Genomic DNA, 18,695 nt, shown 5'->3' on the forward strand with positions numbered 1-18,695 from the left:
AAATTACATTTGTTGTTCTTAATACATTTCAGTTTATGAGAACAAACGTGTTTGTAATTTATTTTAATCGATCCAGTAATTGCTTCAAAAACAGCGTAGGCTGTATGAAGCTATTCATTTCTTATATTTTTTATTGTTTTATGTTTTACGTTATGTTCGGCCCCCGACCCAGCCTGAGCGTCGAAATTCGGCCCGCAGCCCAAAATGAGTTTGACACCCCTGGTCTAGCCTGTATCAAAGCTCTCCTTTCTGGGCTAACACTGGGAACCAGCCTGGCCCCAAAAGGCTCAAAATCACCAGGAAAAAGGCCCCAGAGTCTAAACTAAATCAAAGCCCTCCTATCTGGGCTAAGACGTGGAAAAAGGAACCGGCCAGAGCCCCCAGAGTCTAGCCTCTATCAAAGCCCTCCTTTCCGGGCTGTTTCGGTACCAGCCTGGCCCCAAAACGAACAGTGGGACAGGGCCAGAGTATCAAAGCCCTCCTTTCTGGGCTAAGACAGGGCACCAGCCTGACTTCACAAGAGCCAAAAGGAATAGTCCAGAGCCACCAGAGCCTAGCCTGAATCAAAGGCATCCTACTGTTTTTATATTTGTATTGCTCAAAAAGCCTTTTTAGACCATGAACAGTTGTTTTGTGAGTTATGTTAAAAGTACAAGAGATATTTCAATGATATTAACTGAACACGTAGGACTTGTACATCTATAAAATATATCTTTCCAAGTTTGAATCTATCATATTGCGTTTTTGAGTTACTGCTGTTTTTAGTATTTATTGCTCTAAAAGCCTTTTTTAGACCCTGAACAGTTGTTTTGTGAGTTCCATAAAAAGTACAATAGATATTTGACCCATATTTGCTAAGCCAGTATTTACACCCCCTGTAAATCTAAACAATATATATTTCAAAGTTTGAGTCTCTCATATCGCATCGTTGTCTATTATTATATTATAGGAGAGGTTTCGCAGGTCTTTCCTTCCTGCTGCTGTCAGACTTTATAACAAACACTGTTAGTCCTGAATACTCGCAATACTGTCATATTCATGTGCAATTACTGTGCAATTCATGTGCAATTACTGTCGTGATCACATGCAATGGTATTTATTTATTTATTTTATCTTTATTATTTTTCCCCTCCATCCCTTGTTGGGAAATGGGAGGTTTTGTCTATAGGAGTTTTTGTTTATAAGAGATCTTCTATTGAGAATGTTTTTCAAACTTCCTATAAGTTATCTGTTCTTTTCCTCTGTATCTATCTCTGTATCTACCTGCGTTGCAACAATGAAATTTCCCCATGTGTGGACAATAAAGGATTATCTTATCTTATCTTATATTGGGATTTAGCAGTAAAGCTGTTTGTATTTTTTATTGCACTAAAAGCCTTTGCAGACCATGAACAGTTGTTTTGTGAGTTCTATAAAAAGTACAGGAGATATTTGAAGCATGTATCCTGACCATGTAGGAATTGTAAATCTACCCATAATACAGTCTATAATTTGTTTCTATTATAATGGGTTTTAGAATTATAGCTGCTTTTAGTTTTTAATGCTTGAAAAGCCTTATATGTAAAGAGATATTTAAACTAGATTTGCTGAGCAAGTAGGACTTGAAATCTTCACAATATATCTTTCATAGTTTGAATTTACCATATTGCGTTTATGAGTTACTGCTCTATTTAGTTTTTATTGCTCTAAAAGCCTTTTCAGACCATGAACAGTTGTCTTTGATTCAGGCTAGACACTGGGAGCTCTAGACTTTGGTCCTTGTGGCCCATTTTAGGCCAGACTGGAGGGTTTTGATTCAGGTTAGACTCTGAAGCCTGCGTGAATTCAGCCTGGAAGACCTAACTCCCATCTACGTCCACTGCTACTCCAGGGCCGCCCGCCCCTCCGGCTCAACCAACGCACTCGTCCGTCTGTTCGTCCGTGAGAGTCGGATCCCTCCTTCGCGCAGAACTCCTCCGGGTGTCTGCTTTTCCCAAGGAGGTTTTTGTAGTTTTTCCTGGCCGAGAAGGAGGGTCTAAGGACAGGGAACTCCCGGGACATCGCCCCTCGCACCTGCTCCCCATCTTCAATCAACGCACCCAAGTCACTCCTCCCTGTGGCACGGCGCACCTCCTCTGCTTCCAATCAGCGCACAGCCGGTCCCATTTAAATCTTCATGCAGTTTGCTCGGCCGCTTCAGACTGTACTGTGACACACCACCTCCCCTTCTCCTCCTCTGCATCCCTCTCATCCTAATCATCCTCTCTACCCTCTCCTCATATCTACCACCACCAGTCTTCAGGCCCCGGGGAGAGACATCTAATTCAATTGGATTATGGAGTGCCCATAATCGTCAAGTCTTCCGCCGGGGTCTGAGCGCCAAATAACCTTCATAATAAAGCTTGCGAAACAAGTCTCTCCAGGGTGAACTGGTAAATAATTGTCCTAACAACTTGTCAAATGTATTGTTGAGGTAGTAGCCCTGTGTGGCCCACTATAGACCACTAAGCCCCCAATTGAGCCATCTTTTCAGGCAAGAGTAAGACAGAAAGCTGTTTGTCTGCACAAGGCAGCGCCATAATCTGTACTTTCTTGCAACATCAAAAAATAATCAGAATCTATATATATAATAAATAATAAATAATCAAATCTCCAAACAACGTGGACAATAACATCTTGCTCTTTTAATCTAAATCAAAATACATTTTTGACGTGTGATTTAAATGCCTGAGCTACGCATGTTGTGGACATTAGAATGATTATAGTCAAATAGAACAAATGAGCCTGTTCTGATCGTAAGAGCAGTGGAGCAGTGATTAGCACCAGCCCGCACTTGGGGTTTGTGCCCAGGCTTCAGTGAGGGAGGGTGACCATAGAAGTATTGAAAGTGAACCACTATATTATTCGGTCTATTCTAAACCTTTAAGTATTTTAAACACGTTGCATGGTAGTCAACCGCCAGTAGATGGTACTAAACACCACACACAAGTGTGTGCAAGTGAGTCAAGGCCATAGACTATAACATGGTGACGGGTTTGCCATCGATAGAAACCAAGTACTTTGAGGGTATTTTTTTCTATACCTTTTTCTATATCTATATCAATACTCAACATAAACGTCTAACATAAAGTTTGCTGGTTGAAACCACATCTGTTATACCTGTTTTCTCAAAACAAATGTTCTTAAGAGAACCATCAAACCAGATAAAAATAATTCTACTCAGATTCTAAACAAGGAATACAATTGCATAGAAAAGAAAAGTGTATTCATCCAAAATAAAAAGGACTGTTGTGCCTTTCAGCAAGACACAATTTCTATGTATGAATGTGCTGTGTTTGAGTGGTGGTGGTGGTGGTGGTGGTGGTGGGAGGGGCCCATGGTGTTTCCATCAGTCTGCCCCAGGGCAGAAACTTACTTTACTTTGAGCTTTTACTTTTTAAGAGGAAACGTGTACAATAAGACTAATACATTATTATTAATAATAAGATCATATTTTGTATTTGATAACAATTTTGCAAAAAGAACAGATGTCAGAACAGTATTACAACATACTTTTGATAAAAATAGTAAAGTGTATACAGTTAAAATGAAAAATGTATCAATTTATTCAATTGTTTTCGGTTACTAGTGTTGCGACCTAATCATTTGGTGAAAACATTCAAATCACATAATAAAACAAGACACTTGAGCATTCCAGGAGCAAACACAGAAATTAACACAAACCATTGAAACAAGTCTGTCTCACTCATACAATCCCTGTGTCATGAGAGCCTATTTCCTAAAGGTCACAATAACAGGATAACATTTCTCCATCACATCCAGCAGCTCCCGATCCTCTGGCAGGAGATCTGGACTCATCCTCTCTTCCTCAAAAAACGCGTCCTCCTCCAGTCCATCAGGAGACGAATGGTCCAAATTATCCAGCGATGTAGACGGCTCTGCCTCTGCAGGCATCTCCTCTTTCCTTCTACACAACGAATCACTTGGAGATGAATGGATGTGAACGAGCCTGGCCTTCACAGGCTTCTGCTCAGGACTTGTTGGAGGAGAACTGTTGGCTTGTTTGGCACACACCAGAGGAGACAAAGTGCGTTTGGGAGGTGTGGGGACTTTGTAGAATGGTTTATCAATTTCGGCCGCTGCTAAACATCTGCTCATGACCTGATCTGGAGATAAGGGTGGGGAGGGGCTGGAAGAAGCGGATTCTAGAATGCTTAAGTGTTCCGACAGGCGCAGAGGGGTATGGCACAGGAGTGTTTCTAAGCTTTCTGTGTCCTGACTACTGCCGGTGGCGTTTTCATGGGCAGACTCAGTAGCTTTGTTGTTGTCGGTAGAAGACTGTTCAGGTTGGGAGGGGCTGTCCTGGTCAGAGTAGCTGAAAGACGGGTTGGAGGTCCCACAATCATCAGCGCTGAATGGGAGGTCCTCCATCTGGGTTATGGCACTTCCATGGCTCACCTATGCACATTTTAAGAAAAGTGAAATGTTTTGTTTATTTTTCATATAGTCAGCATCATAGCATAATTGCCTATGTAATTTTCTCATGTTTTTAGGAAAAAACCTTCTTAATTTAATGAGTCAAATTGATTTGTTCTATTGCCACAGTGACTTCTGTCTATTAATTACAACGTTCATTATGAGAGCAATTTAGTCAAACCAAGCTTGTTTTGCTTGTTTCGCTGTGGTGCTTGTTGTAGATTTGTGTTGTGTCTTCTTATGTATATTATGTATTGACAGTGTAAGCGAAAACAACTTTTTAAGGTATGCTTTATTAGTCCTTTGAGGGAAATTCATTCTCTGCTCCAGACAGTTTGCCCCTGTGGCATTGAAGAATGGGTCAAATTCAGAGAGCTCCTGCCGTACAGCGCTCGGGCACATCTCCACAACTTGAGCTCAGCTTGGTCAGGACTATCTACTTGGGGACAATAAAGGTCTATCTATTGATCATTTTTCTTTTTGTGTAGACTAATATGTTTAATGATATGTGTTTATCAGTTTGTATCAGGTTTTGATGAATATTACATAGCTACAACAACCATAGAGGGATATATTTTATTATATAATTTACTGTGAAATTGTATTGGTTTCTTATACTTAAAGGCGCAATGGACGACTTTTCTGCGATTTGAGAACGCAGGCGGAAGTGCGCATGCGCACTCCCCCGTGTGGACTGATACAACACACACGTGCGTTTGTTTATTAGCGCAACGGAGCGCATTGCCTCTCTTGTCTCCCGTAGATTTCCGTCTTCTTCTGAGTCAGTTCGAACAGTCTTTCTCCGTCTTCATTTTGTCCCGTACACTGAGGGAACTATATTATGATAGATCCATGCGCTTAGACACATGGAAACATGCTGCTCATGGGGACGAGCCGCACGCGGCTGCAGGTGAGCGGTAGGTGCGTTTTATGATTGACACGTAGCAGGACTAATCGGCTGTCCACGCCACAAGGAAATAAGACTCAGATTTGGGCCAAAAAAATTGTCCATTCAACCTTTAAACATTTCTGATGAAAAAAATAATAACAAAAAGTCAAGCTTATAATGATAGACTGTATCTAAGTATAGAGCCTAAAAGGTTCAAGGTTTATTTACTTGTCCTCTCCAGGTGGGTGGGGAGACCCCAAGTGGAGAAGTTCAAGTATCTCAGGGTCTTGTTCACGAGTGAGGGAAAGATGGAACGTGAGATTGACAGGCGGATTGGTGCAAGGCAAAGCTCTCGATTTACCGGTCAATCTATGTTCCTACCCTCACCTATGGTCATGAGCTTTAGGTAATGACCGAAGGGACAAGATTGCGGATAAAAGCGCCCAAAATGAGTTTCCTCCGCCGGGTGGCTGGGCGCTCCCTTAGAGATAGGGTGAGGAGCTCAGTCACACGAGAGGAGCTCGGAGTAGAGCCGCTGGTCCTCCACGTTGAGAGGAGCCAGCTGAGGTGGCTCGCCTCCTGGGCGCCTCCCAAGGGAGCTGTTTCGGGCATGTCCCACCGGGAAAAGGCCCTTGAAGACCCAGGACACGCTGGAAGGACTATGTCTCTCGGCTGGACTGGGAACGCCTCGGGATCCCCCCGGAGGAGTTAGGTGAAGTGTCTGGGGAGAGGGAAGTTTGGGAGTCCCTGCTTAAACTGCTGCCCCCGCGATAAGCGGAAGAAGATGGATGGATGGATGAAAGTTGCACCACAGCTAGAGATGTACAGGCTGTTTTACAAGTATAAGCTCTGCTCCATCAAGTAATGTGTGTAACCTTTAATAATAATAATAATAATAATCCATAATTCCTAATGTTTATTTTAAAGGTATACCTTTTAATTCCATATATTTGTTTATCAAGACAATGAACAGTTATTTGTATAATAAGACAAAAAAATAAATAAAAGAACTCACCAGTTGAAACCAGCGTAAACTCTGAGGACACAAAGCAGTACTGTCACACATTCCTGTTACTCTGCGTAAACATGAATGATTGGAGGTTTTTTAGTGCTCGCATGTCTCACCACATTGGGGTGTTTGGCCTGAGCCACGCTGCCCCTCTCCAATGGGTCCCTGTGGGCCTGGAGCCTCTTCCTGATCCACAGGCTCAGGTACATCACACACAGCCCCAGAGTGGCCCCCAGCAGGCAGAGGAAGAACACCTTCCCCACCACACAGCCACTCAGGCGCTGCTCCGACCACTTACTGTGCGGCACTGCAGACACACAAGCATCAAGTCATTCTAAAGTGTGTTGTGTCTAGCTCACACTCACAATCACAAACAAAACTCTGGTACCACAGGCATTTTTTCCCCATAGAGACAAAAAGATTGAACTAAATAAGATTTTGACTTAGATTGAGTTAAGTTTGGGTTAAAACTTAATTTTTTATACTAAATAAGATTCAATATATCAAACATTCATTTATATATATATTTTTAATATTGGCAAATTTTACACATGAAATTACCTTATTTGTAAATGATGCAAAACTCAAATCTCTTTTCAATTGTTTTCACCTACAGCAGGCATGTCCAAACTAGGGCCCGGGTGCCAAATGCGGCCCTCAGACCAATTTTTGTTTGCCCTCCAGCTTCCTGCTTTGTTGGCCCAAACAACAAAAAGTAGTACTTTTTACTGTCAAATTGGGAAAATTCAGGCATATTGTTGATATACCAACCTATTGTTAATGTTCTAGGTCTAATTAAAAGTGTGGAGGCTCATCGCAAATTCGGCCCCCGTTACGTATAAGTTTCAAAATGAGACCCTTGGTGAAAAAGGTTTGGACACCCTTGACCTACAGTGTCTGGCCTAACAAGCATTATACCCTCAAATATTGGTCTTATTTCCTTTTTAATTTGAAAAATTACCCAGCTTTTTCATTTTTTTAGCTTTTCTGTCCCGGAGACTTTATTTGACACTACAGCTGTAGCGTGAAATGGGGAGCAAGATGGAAGAGACATTCAAAAATCTTCTAGGTCGGGAATTGAACCCGCAATGCAGCGGAGGTAGAAACCAAACATTAAATGACGTCCTGTAACGTAATTTATTTGGCTTCATGCTGTCGCTGCCAACATTTGAAGACACAGTAGACACGGTGGTCTTTCCTCGTCTCCACCTCAGTCACAGTAAAGCCAAGCGCTACATACGCTTCCTCATTATTTACTCGTCTTATTAGCTTTTGGGTGACTTTTGTTTGTTTCGTTATTAAGGCTGTCACAATATTCATTTAGTCAATATTATCATGAGGAGAAATATCCCCGTTTTACGATTATTCACAACTATCAGAAAAAAGTAAGGAAACATTTATTTATATATTTTTTTCTGCATGTTCTCCCCGTGTTACCGTGGGTTCTCTCCGGGTTCTCCGGCTTCCTCCCACCGTTCAAAGACATGGATGTGTTAGGCAAAATTGATGACTCTAAATTGGCTCTAAACTAAGAGTGAATGGCTGTCTGTAATGTCTAAGTCTCTGTGTTGGCCCTGCGACGAGTTGGCCACTGTCCAGGATGTACCCCGCCTAAGGCCCGAAGTCACTGGGATAGGCTCCAGTCACCCGTGACCCCGAAAGGGAACAAGCGGTAGAAAATGGATGGATTTTATTCGCCCCTCATTGTAGTTCTTTTAAGCATTATATAATTTAGTAATGAGATGATCTCCATGGTAACGCTCGGGGGAGGGGCTTGAAACTTTCCTTTGGCTCACGCCAACAACAAACAGATTTGTGAAGTATAAAAAAGCATTTACAGGCAAGATTACGCTCTGGAACTACCTGTCTGCTCTTCTCTCTTTCCCTCCCCTCCCTCGCCCTCTCTCCTCCTTTGAGCTTGTGCGTTCCGTGGCTCTTCTTTGGGCTCTGCACTGAGCGAGTGCTTTGCGCTGCAGCGCCGTCAGCGGTGGGGCCCCTTGCTTTGCCTAAGATAAAAAATGCATTAAAAAAAACTACTCACGCTGACTGAACGGTCGTTCAGCGCGTTTATTCAGTCTTGTTGACTCGCTGAGCCAGATTCAAAAATCTGGCCGCTCTGGTGGCGCTTCCAAAGTGTCCGACGCAACGCGCCCGACATGTTGTGTCCGACGGTCCAAACGAAGGATTCACGCCGCAAAAACACGCGTCCACATAGACTTTGAATGTAAACTGGACGCTTTGATGCCGCGGAGTGAATGGGCCATTCGAAAATTCAAAATGGGATCACACGCGCCGAAAAATTTGCGTCGTTCCGGAGACTTTATTTTGAGTTGGTCAAAAATGATTTGTCCGTCGGTCATTGACTGTGTCCGACCCGTTATTTCGAGGCTTGCACTGCACCACCGGCGAGCACTCCCTGCCCACTTTCAAATAAAACTCAAATATCAATCAATATTCAAATATATTTTTTGTACAAATACATTTGTTAGTTTATTGGCTCGAGCCATTCCATGGAATGGAATGCGACGAGTCTTTGTTCTTGCCATGGTTTCTTATCATTATTGTTTTGCATGGTAAAATTTTGCCACAACTCTGGCATTTTTGACCCCCTAACATGATGAATGTCACACATGGGGGCATAGACGCGATCGGCTCGGCCCGAAATGGATGTTGCGAGAACGCCCGTCGCAACAGTGCTGACTAGTTCAAAAAAGAAAAAACATGAAACTCTTAATCTTTGGCCTAGGCACGAGACTTGGGACAGTGATAGAGCTACCTTTGAGGAGTAAAACGCACCTGGCAGCATCGCTCTATGATAAACAGGAAGTCAGCCATGTCGAATCAAAGTGGTACCGCCACGCTTGACTTTTTTTTTTCAAAATCGTACTTGTCCTAGGTTTATTGTCCGATCGAGCTCAAAACAACACCTTTTGCATCTAAAGACATTGAAATTTAATAAATATTCAAAAGAATGTTGATATTCTTTACGGTCTCCACGTAACACGCCCTCAAAAAAGCCTTAATTTTCTGTTTTTACAAGGACAAGTCACGCCTATTGGAATTGATCTACAGAGCTCATATTTCACTCACTAATGCGTTTTTATGGTCTGATTGGAAATAAATACAGTAACAAATTTACTCTATTGCGCCCCCTATTCTCAGCCCTTGATTTGGAGCTGGAAAAGTCCCATTTTGCTGAATAATGACAAACAAAAGCCCACAAACCTGCTTGTCCTTCAGCTAACACCTCCACAGTGACAGTGGTGAAGGCAGACTCTCCTGACTCCTGGTCCACAGCTCTCACCTTTACCAAACAGTAGACACACAGCTTTTATGTAGCGCACCCAAAGCACTTTACATTGCAATGTTCATTCCCTCCTCAGTCACACTCGGCTTTCTAGTCCAAGCTGCCTTGGAGCTGGAATTCTGTCTTTTGTGCCAATGGCCTCTTCCACCTCTATGACTATTCATTCACATAAACACTTTTCCCATGGGAACATATTACACATTTGTTGCCCCAAGGTTCAATGAATCTCCTCTATCTTTGATTCTGACAATCTTTGCAGTTTTATAGAGACCTTCCACTGCTCCATGACATCTTCTTCCACTTATCCAGGGACGGGTCGCGGGGGCAGAGGTCTAAGCAGGGACTCCCAGACTTCCCTTCCCCAGACACTTCCTCCAACTCTTCCGGGGGGATCCAGAGGCTTTCCCAGGCCAGCCAAGAAATAAAGTCCCTCCAGCGTGTCCTGGGTCTTCCCCGGGGCCTCTTCCCAGTGGGACATGCCCGAAAAACCTCCCCAGGGAGGCACCCAGGAGATAAATATTTTGTATCAGGGGAAATTTTAATTTAATTTTGGTCTTATCTTTTTGACTGAAGTTTTTTATTTATTTTTAGTCTATAGTTTTAGTTGATAAAATGTATATTGTTTTGAAATTGTTTATTTTAAAACTCAACAAAAAAATTGTTTACGGTCTGATTTGGGCCTCTGGGATTGAAAAAGAGATGCTGCATTCCAGTCATCCTCAGAGGTGGGATTTTCCATATTCCGTTTTATAGTTTATCCGAGTTAGCAAATCCAACATGGCTGCGCCCTGCGTTTGGATGATGTTTGACATTCGACAGTTGATTGTTATTTTCAATTTAGTTTCTCTCAGAAGAGGGAAACTAAATTGAATAACACAACTGCTATCTCTCTGCTTTCTGTGAACCTGCTTGTGCGCTGCAGTTTAACTTCTGCTAATGGTAACAAAATCACAACAATAATATGAGATAAATTAAATAAAGATACTCCCACTATAAGCACTGAGCAAGCCCAAATTGTAAAGCTAGTGTCCCATATAAATCCATCAGAAACACTAGAAAGGTTCACTGCTGTTGATTAAGCAGAGATAACTTCAGCCTTTATGTCCTCTAAAACCTGAACTTGTATCCTAGACCTGATTCCAAGAAGACTCCTCCAAGATATTCTCCACCTAATTATAGTTATTATTAATACAATAAATAACTCAATTAGAAAGTGGTTATGTCCGACAGTCCTTTAAACATGCAGTCATTAAACCACTATTGAAAAAGAAGCCTAATCTTGATACTAACCTGTTGGTAAACCATAGACAAATTTCAAATCTTCCCTTTGCCTCCAAATTCCTTGAAAGGGTTGTAGTTAAACAGCTGTGTCACCACCTACAGGACAATGGTTTATTTGAAGCTTTCCAGTCAGGGTTCAAAGCTCACCACAGCACTGAAACTGCAGTGACGACTGCGCCTTAGATGTCCAATCTCGCGACCCTGACCTGTAGACCCAGATGCTTCTCAACTGCCTGAGGTCTAATGACCGTTTCATTATAGCCAATCAAGGCAACTGCTGTTGTGATTTTGAGAGTTGCAAAATATAAAGTGAATTGAATAAAAAAAGTGGACTATCACTCTCAAAAGAAATTGTGGTATTTGTAAATGTAATAACAATGTCTGGGATGAATGGATCTATATTTTGGTGGAATTGCGGAATTGAGCACTTTCCTGTTCTGTATACTTGTCTGAATCATTACTGTCCATAAACTATAGAGTACTGGTCATTGTTTTTGACTTGTCCACTATTTTATTATTTTTAATCTCTATGATTACTATTTATTAGATTTGTATTTAAATATGACATTGACAAAAAATGTGTATGTCTGAGAGAATTGACCAATCCTAACCAGTGTATCTATTGTGTTGATAAATAAAATGTGGAGTCATATTGTACTTGTCCACATATTCTGAAGGTGCTAACCTGGATGACATGTTTCTCTCTGGGGTTGAGATGACTCGTCTTGGCAATTACAAGTCCTTCTTTGGTGACTGTGTACAGCTCTCTGTGGTTAGACGAAGGACTCAAATTGAAAACGATCATGGGGTTGGTGCTCTGCAAACGTACAATGAAGAAAATACTAAATAAACACTAAATTCAGTGTAAATATTGTACGAATGAGTCTTTTCCACACCTGGTTGAAGTCCTTGTCTGTGACGGTAAACACAAGCTCTCTGTTGCCATATGTGTGAACCAGAGCGGCAGCACCATGTCCCATCGTCACAAAGCCTGGATACTCAGACTTCTCAAACACTGGTGGAAACTGGTTATGAGCCAAAACGTTCACCTTTACCTCAGCAACAGAGTACTTCCTGGGGTCATTGTCCTGGAAAGCCTTTAAAAATATTGCAATAATATTGTTAACATGTTAAACAAGGAGTCAGTGGTTGGAAGAAAGTACAAAAGCAAAAGTGCGCACAGTACTTTTGCCTTCAAGGCAACGCTGCTGTCAAATTCTATATTCATATTTACATGTATATGGTTATTATGGTTATTAGCCTTTAAGCATGCTCTTGAGTATGTTTAGTTTGGCATCTCATGTTTTGGAATGAAATAAAAAAGGTTTATAACAAAATTGGACCTGTGTCGTGTCCCCTGGGACTTTTTTGGTGCCATCTACTGCCAACGCAGGTTTAAAGCTAGCCTCTCACTTCCAGGTCTCCGGACGGATTTGAACTGATCATGATAAGACAGGAAAAATGTAATTGGACTTAAAAAACAGCCGACGAGATTCTCAGAAAACATCAGTTATCGAGGAGATTCAGAACAGAGTAATTGAGGCTCGGAGGGAGAGGACTTTCTATCCAGGATTCAGAAAAATAGCATGATTGAAGCTAAATGCTACTCTTTTTTTATGATGGAACAATGTTAGAACAGGTTTTAAAGCTCAAAAAAGTAAATTTAGCATAAAATGTGTCTTAAGTAGAGTTTTTGATGTAATACTTTTACTCGAGTATTGTTTCTCTCGAGTAGTAGTGGTGGAGTACTTCTCCACCACTGCAAAGGTGTGTGTAGTTCTTACCATGACCTGAAGGTGGAGTGTTGGAGTGGTGAGTCTGTCAGAGAAGCCCTGAGTTAAAGACATTTCTCCAGTGTGTCTGTTGAGCAGGAAATGTCCGTCAGCGTTCCCTAGTACACAAGTACGCACATTAACATGGAAGTGTGTTATAGAGAGTGTTTCCACTGCTGTATGTAATATATATGTACTACACCTGTGAGGATGCCATAACTGATAGAGGCGCTCAAGCCGCTGTCCCCGTCCACTGCGTATATGGGGCCTGGAGAGAAGCTCAACACTACATCCTGGACGGAACATGTTATTGTTACAAAGTGTTCTAAAGTTTTGATTCCTAAACATATGCAGATATAGCTTCAAAGACAGTGGACATTAACACACACAGGGTTATGTGCTTTTTAGATGGTGATAGTAATAATTGAAATTATTCAGTGATTATTATTTATTTGGTTCTTGCAATTATATTCTGACCGGAATAATCAAGATTTTTGATTAAACACATAATCTTGACATCAGAACATAATTGGTTTAGGAATAACTCCTTATTACACTAGTCGGAAAGTGTACTTGCATACAAATAAGTGTCTATAAGTGTGTAACTGGTCAATTTATAATGAATGTATAGTATGTAGTTTGGATACCTGCTGTCCCTCAGTGACATTAGCCGTGTAGGTGGGGTTGACGCAAACCCGAGCACCCGCCTCCTCGTACAGGACGGTACAGGGCATGAATTGAGGGTACTGATCATCTCCGTCTTGGACTGTGATTGAGACATGAGTACTGGTTCTGTGCTGCTCAACTGTGGTCACCTCCTGCAACAACAAACTCTGTCATTCTAACTCAATTACAGTATGCAAACATGTCCAAATATTCCATAAAGAATTTTACAGAGGCATGCACGACCACCCTGAGTAAAGTCTTGCTCTCGTAGTCTAAAGGCTTGGCCAGGACTACGTCTCCGCTATATGGGAGAACCAATTTGAAGTAGTCTGCGTCAGGCTGCAGAAATAATCAAAACTATTAATGATAGTGCTTCATCATTTTAATCACATTGATTACAACTTACTGATGTCTGTTCGATAGTGTACATAATCTTGTCGTTATCCGCGTCTGTTGCTTTGACCTTGAAAACAACTGTGTTCACAGGAGTCAACTAGAAATGCAGAAAAAAATGTATTTACACTCAAGGTTGAGAAGTGCTGAGAAAACTATGTAATGTACACTCAGAGTACAGAGAACAAGGAGGAGGACTTCACTTGACCGATATTGTACCTCACTGATGACAGCAGATTGCACAGGGCCGTCCACAAACACTGGGCTGTTGTCGTTTTCATTGAGGATTTCCACCACAATCCTGTAAACGCTCTGTAAACACAGCACAGAGCAGGTCCGTCATGGTCTGGGAGAGTGTACTGGGGAATTCTGGGTAAAAGGTATTGCATGATGTACCTGAAGTGTGTCCTGCTCATAACATACCAACTCTGCCATTAAAACAGCACCCTCTGTCTAAGAACAAGAAGTAAAAAATGTATGAGACGTTAGTCCTAGAAACTCCAACATACAGAATGTATGCTCCATATCAATGAGAAATATTTCAGGACAAAACAAAATTGAATCAAAACTTGAGATTGATCCATTTGAATCTGGAAATAAGGGCTGGGCGAGATTTCAAAGACAAGTGCAAAGGACGGTTTAGGCTAAATTTGTCCAGTGAGAACATTGAATTCAAACATCTGTGTGTAAAAGATAAAGATGAAAATATAGAGTTTAAAAGCCACGAAGGCTTGTGAAAAAAGGCCGTGGCTGCAGAGCCGCGGCGCAGTCAAATAACCCAGCAGTTTCAGGAGCCGCGGCACGGCCATATAGCCTCATGGCTAACCCTAACCCTAACCCTAACCTTAACCCTAACCTTAACCCTAACCTTAACCCTAACCCTAACCCTAACCTTAACCCTAACCCTAACCCTAACCTTAACCCTAACCCTAACCTTAACCCTAACCTTAACCCTAACCTTAACCTTAACCCTAACCTTAACCCTAACCCTAACCTTAACCTTAACCTTAACCCTAACCTTAACCTTAACCCTAACCTTAACCTTAACCCTAACCCTAACCCTAACCCTAACCTTAACCTTAACCCTAACCTTAACCTTAACCCTAACCCTAACCCTAACCTTAACCCTAACCCTAACCCTAACCCTAACCCTAACCCTGACCCTGACCCTAACCTTAACCCTAACCCTAACCCTAACCTTAACCTTAACCCTAACCTTAACCCTAACCCTAACCCTAACCCTAACCTTAACCCTAACCTTAACCTTAACCCTAACCTTAACCCTAACCCTAACCCTAACCCTAACCTTAACCCTAACCCTAACCTTAACCCTAACCTTAACCTTAACCCTAACCCTAACCTTAACCCTAACCCTAACCCTAACCCTGACCCTGACCCTAACCTTAACCCTAACCTTAACCCTAACCTTAACCCTAACCTTAACCCTAACCTTAACCCTAACCTTAACCCTAACCTTAACCCGCCGCGGTCAAATAGCCCATCAGTTTCAGGAGCCGCGGCACAAAAAACCCATGCAGTTTCGGCCGCGCACCGCGGCTCTGTAGACACTCCCGTGAAAAAAAGGGTTGGGAATACATAGGTCATGTAACATTTACATATTTTTTTAACAATAACAAAGTTGTAGGAGTTCGGATTTGGGTTGTTATTACAAGTCACATTGTACTATAGATGACATCTTCTGAGCATTTCAATTTTTGTGTAGTTTGTTTTGATTCTTGAAAAATGTTTCTGACAATTTTTAACCCTATGTGTCTTAAATGCAGGATAATATTATGGGATTACTCAAGGGAAAAGTGTTATTTTATATTTTTGAATTAGTTTTATTAAAAAAAAACTAAAATCATAATTAAGTCTAATAAGTCATTCAAAATCATCATGTGCTTTTATACAACAGGACACATATTATGTATTATTTGTAAATAACATGCTTTGCTTTGGCAGCTCATATTTTAGACCTTAGCTTCTTATCAGTCAGGCGTTTCCCAGAAGTTAGAGCTCCATGTACTGGCAGTATAGGGAATTACAAAGTGGAGATAGAAGAAACAAACCTAAATGGCACAGAGCGACATGCTAATGTAATAAACACATTATGACAGCATGCTCAGAACGAGTCTGGATACAAATGTGATGATTTATGGACTGAAAAATAGTGTTTTTCAAGGCTAAGAAGGAAGAAGACTTGCTAAACAAGATTCATGAAACAAGTGTGAATGAATCAAACAGAACTGTTTCTGATGTGGGAAGAAAGTTATAACATGGTTCAAAGCCCAAAAAAGAAAATCTTGTGTAATGTGTGTCCTTTAAATTGTGAGTTCCTAGGACCGACAACAACATGTATTCAAATATTTACAGATATTGGAGGGTAAGGTTAATACTATAAAAAAATAGTGTACTATCTAAATGTATCTTTATACTATCACTTACAGTTTTATTATAAGTCATTATTTTAGTCTCTGCTTTTATCTACATGGTTTACCTCTCGGTCCAAAACTTTTTCTGCAGATGTGTTGAGCCAGAGGTTTGTTCCGTCTAAAAAGAACCAGTATGCATCCCTTCCACGCACAATCCAGGAGAAGCTGTCTTCGGTCCAGTCCCCAAAGAGCTCCGGGGAGAGGATGAGTGGGGGGCTGTTCTCGCTCACTGCAGCGAACACGTCCTGGCCATCCAGACAGCCCCCCCAGCCTGACGTGCCTGCAAGAACCATACTGTGACTGTAGAGATAACCGGCTGATCACAGTAAACATAAAACATAATGTGAAAAACTTTACCAAGTGCCCATGGACTCTGCAGTAAGAGAAGAAAGGCAAAGATGTGGCTCTTGGCCCTCAAAACATGCAGTAGTATTTGAGTGTGGGCCATTTCTTGTCTACGTTCAACCTCAGGGGCCATATCTGTGATCGAAAGAAAAAGAGAGTAGAATGCAAAAACTGTGCTGAATGTGTCCCATTATACACATAATATTTCATTCAGCCCAATGATTCTCAAACTGTTCACGTCAATTACCACGATGTGGCTTTCCCAGTAGATGTTGGCGGTAATGACATTATCTTAATAACAATATTCAGTGATATTCTAACAATGCATCAGAATATGCGAAAATGTGCCTGTAATGTTTAAGTATCACACAAAACGTGAACGGAATAAATATATTACATAAAATTAACCACAAAAAATATACATGCAACATCACTTTATACTCTTGTTTGGGAGATTATATGAGACATTTTTTGTTCATATTATCTTTATCATTAATTTGCTACATTTCCTGTAATTTCTTATGATAAATATACTTGAATATATAATAAAGCAGATAATATAACATTTTCTATATCTCCCACCACTATTTCCAGTACCAGATCTAAACCCGGACTATAACAGGCCTAAATTAGGATTAAACATAGTCTAAAACAAGACAAAACCATGGTAAGGTTTTTCTAAATAATGACTAACCCAAAGGAGGACACAAACACACATTGATTTGTCTGTAAATAAAATAAACACTCCATCTACCTATTTGAAAAAAAACAGATTTTGCCTATCCACAATAATCCAAATATGGTTGCACTTGGTCATAATAATACAAACACTGCTTATGGAACATAATTAAACAATATCCTAATTTTTTCCCCATGCCAAATTTAGGTTTTGTGATGGTGTGTCACGATGGCCACTCTTTCTAATACGCAATAAGCTATTCTAGGGATGAGAAGTAATGACAAAAATGTTAAGTGAAGCACAAAATGTGAATAGACCATACAATGTATTTATGTATTAAACCTTTACAAAGGTGACCTGGGGAAAGGGGAAAATCATGATAGCACACAAAATCATAAAAATAATTTAGACTAATAAGAAGAGTTTAGAATTAATAGAAAAAGGGAAGAAATATAATTTTATATATTTGTTTAGGAGATTAACACTGGACATTTCTGCCTCTTTTTGCGGTCAATTTGAATAAATTTAATTATAGATATGGGCCAACTTGATATTCTCATTCTCGGACATAAATTTTGCACATCTCTAAAACAATCAGTTAAATACATTTTCCAAAAGGCTCAATCGCCCACCTCTAGGCTGCAGTGAGAAATGACTTACAGAGTTATCTATAATATATTTGTTTGCATTATTCTTTAGCAGACTGACCTGTCAAATCCTCCGCAGTTTGCCCCCACACTCTCCATAGCCTCTCCTCCTCCGGTGACAGCTGATAGACAGAGACATATGACAACTGGAACTTTCTTCCAAGGCTCCTCGGAAACAAACGTCAAAGTGTGTCAGTAATCCCCTCGCAATTAAAAGCAGGTCCGCCCTGCACAGGTCTGCACGGCACTGCGGCTTACGGCGGGCACTCGTTCCGGGGATAATCTGAGGCTGAGGGGGGGAAACACACTGTGATGTCAGCCGCGGGATTCACGTGCGTCAAGATTTACCTCATTCGAACAAGCCTGACCTCCATTGCGCATTGGACACAGATAAAAACATAAGCTGTCACTTATACTTACCTGAATATGTTATTAGGTACCACTGTTTAATTTGTTGTATTATGACATTGTGTAGCCTTTAGTGCTTTTTATTCTTATTTGATGGAGTGCTGGTGAATGTCACAGAATTTTGGTTGCTACAGCTAGCCTAAAGGAATTAACTAAATTACCCTGGCGCCCTACTAATGTTTCTTGACAAGGATTTATCAAGTCACAGCTGCTCAACGGCTCAAGATTAGCCTTGTTCTGCTTACTCAAGAGGCTACATGACCTCAGTTCAGAGGTATTCTCCTTACACAGTGGAGAATATGCATGATCATTTCTCCACAAAATTCCCTTGGACGCCTTGACCTGGGGTTAGATCCGATGGGTAGATGGATCTTAGATGTTAGAAAATCCACGAAGTTGACTGTTGGAGTTG

The 18,695-nt window shown here is 41.1% G+C and overlaps 1 protein-coding gene across 2 annotated transcripts; it reads right to left on the reverse strand.

Annotated features, from left to right (window-relative positions):
- Nucleotides 1-3,512: 3,512 nt before the first annotated feature.
- LOC140348632 (cadherin-99C) lies at nucleotides 3,513-18,085 on the reverse strand. Of its 2 annotated transcripts, XM_072434626.1 has the most exons (17): nucleotides 17,937-18,085; nucleotides 16,562-16,684; nucleotides 16,270-16,484; nucleotides 14,169-14,225; nucleotides 13,992-14,084; nucleotides 13,786-13,872; nucleotides 13,608-13,718; nucleotides 13,361-13,531; nucleotides 12,916-13,006; nucleotides 12,726-12,832; nucleotides 11,838-12,038; nucleotides 11,627-11,758; nucleotides 9,579-9,657; nucleotides 6,470-6,660; nucleotides 6,360-6,380; nucleotides 4,064-4,437; nucleotides 3,513-4,030 (listed from the first exon to the last, which is right to left on the reverse strand). In XM_072434626.1, the coding sequence occupies exons 2-17, from the start codon at nucleotides 16,680-16,682 to the stop codon at nucleotides 3,751-3,753; spliced, it is 2,331 nt and encodes a 776-aa protein (XP_072290727.1). In that variant the 5' UTR covers nucleotides 16,683-16,684; nucleotides 17,937-18,085; the 3' UTR covers nucleotides 3,513-3,750. The 2 variants fall into 2 exon arrangements, with proteins under 2 accessions (XP_072290727.1, XP_072290726.1); XM_072434625.1 differs by having other exon boundaries at nucleotides 3,513-4,437.
- Between the last annotated feature and the right edge of the window lie 610 nt (nucleotides 18,086-18,695).

The sequence above is a fragment of the Eucyclogobius newberryi genome, unplaced genomic scaffold (assembly GCF_026437365.1).
Source record: "Eucyclogobius newberryi isolate DKJ021-1_F unplaced genomic scaffold, fEucNew1.0.hap1 SCAF_7, whole genome shotgun sequence".
Classification (NCBI taxonomy): domain Eukaryota; kingdom Metazoa; phylum Chordata; class Actinopteri; order Gobiiformes; family Gobiidae; genus Eucyclogobius; species Eucyclogobius newberryi.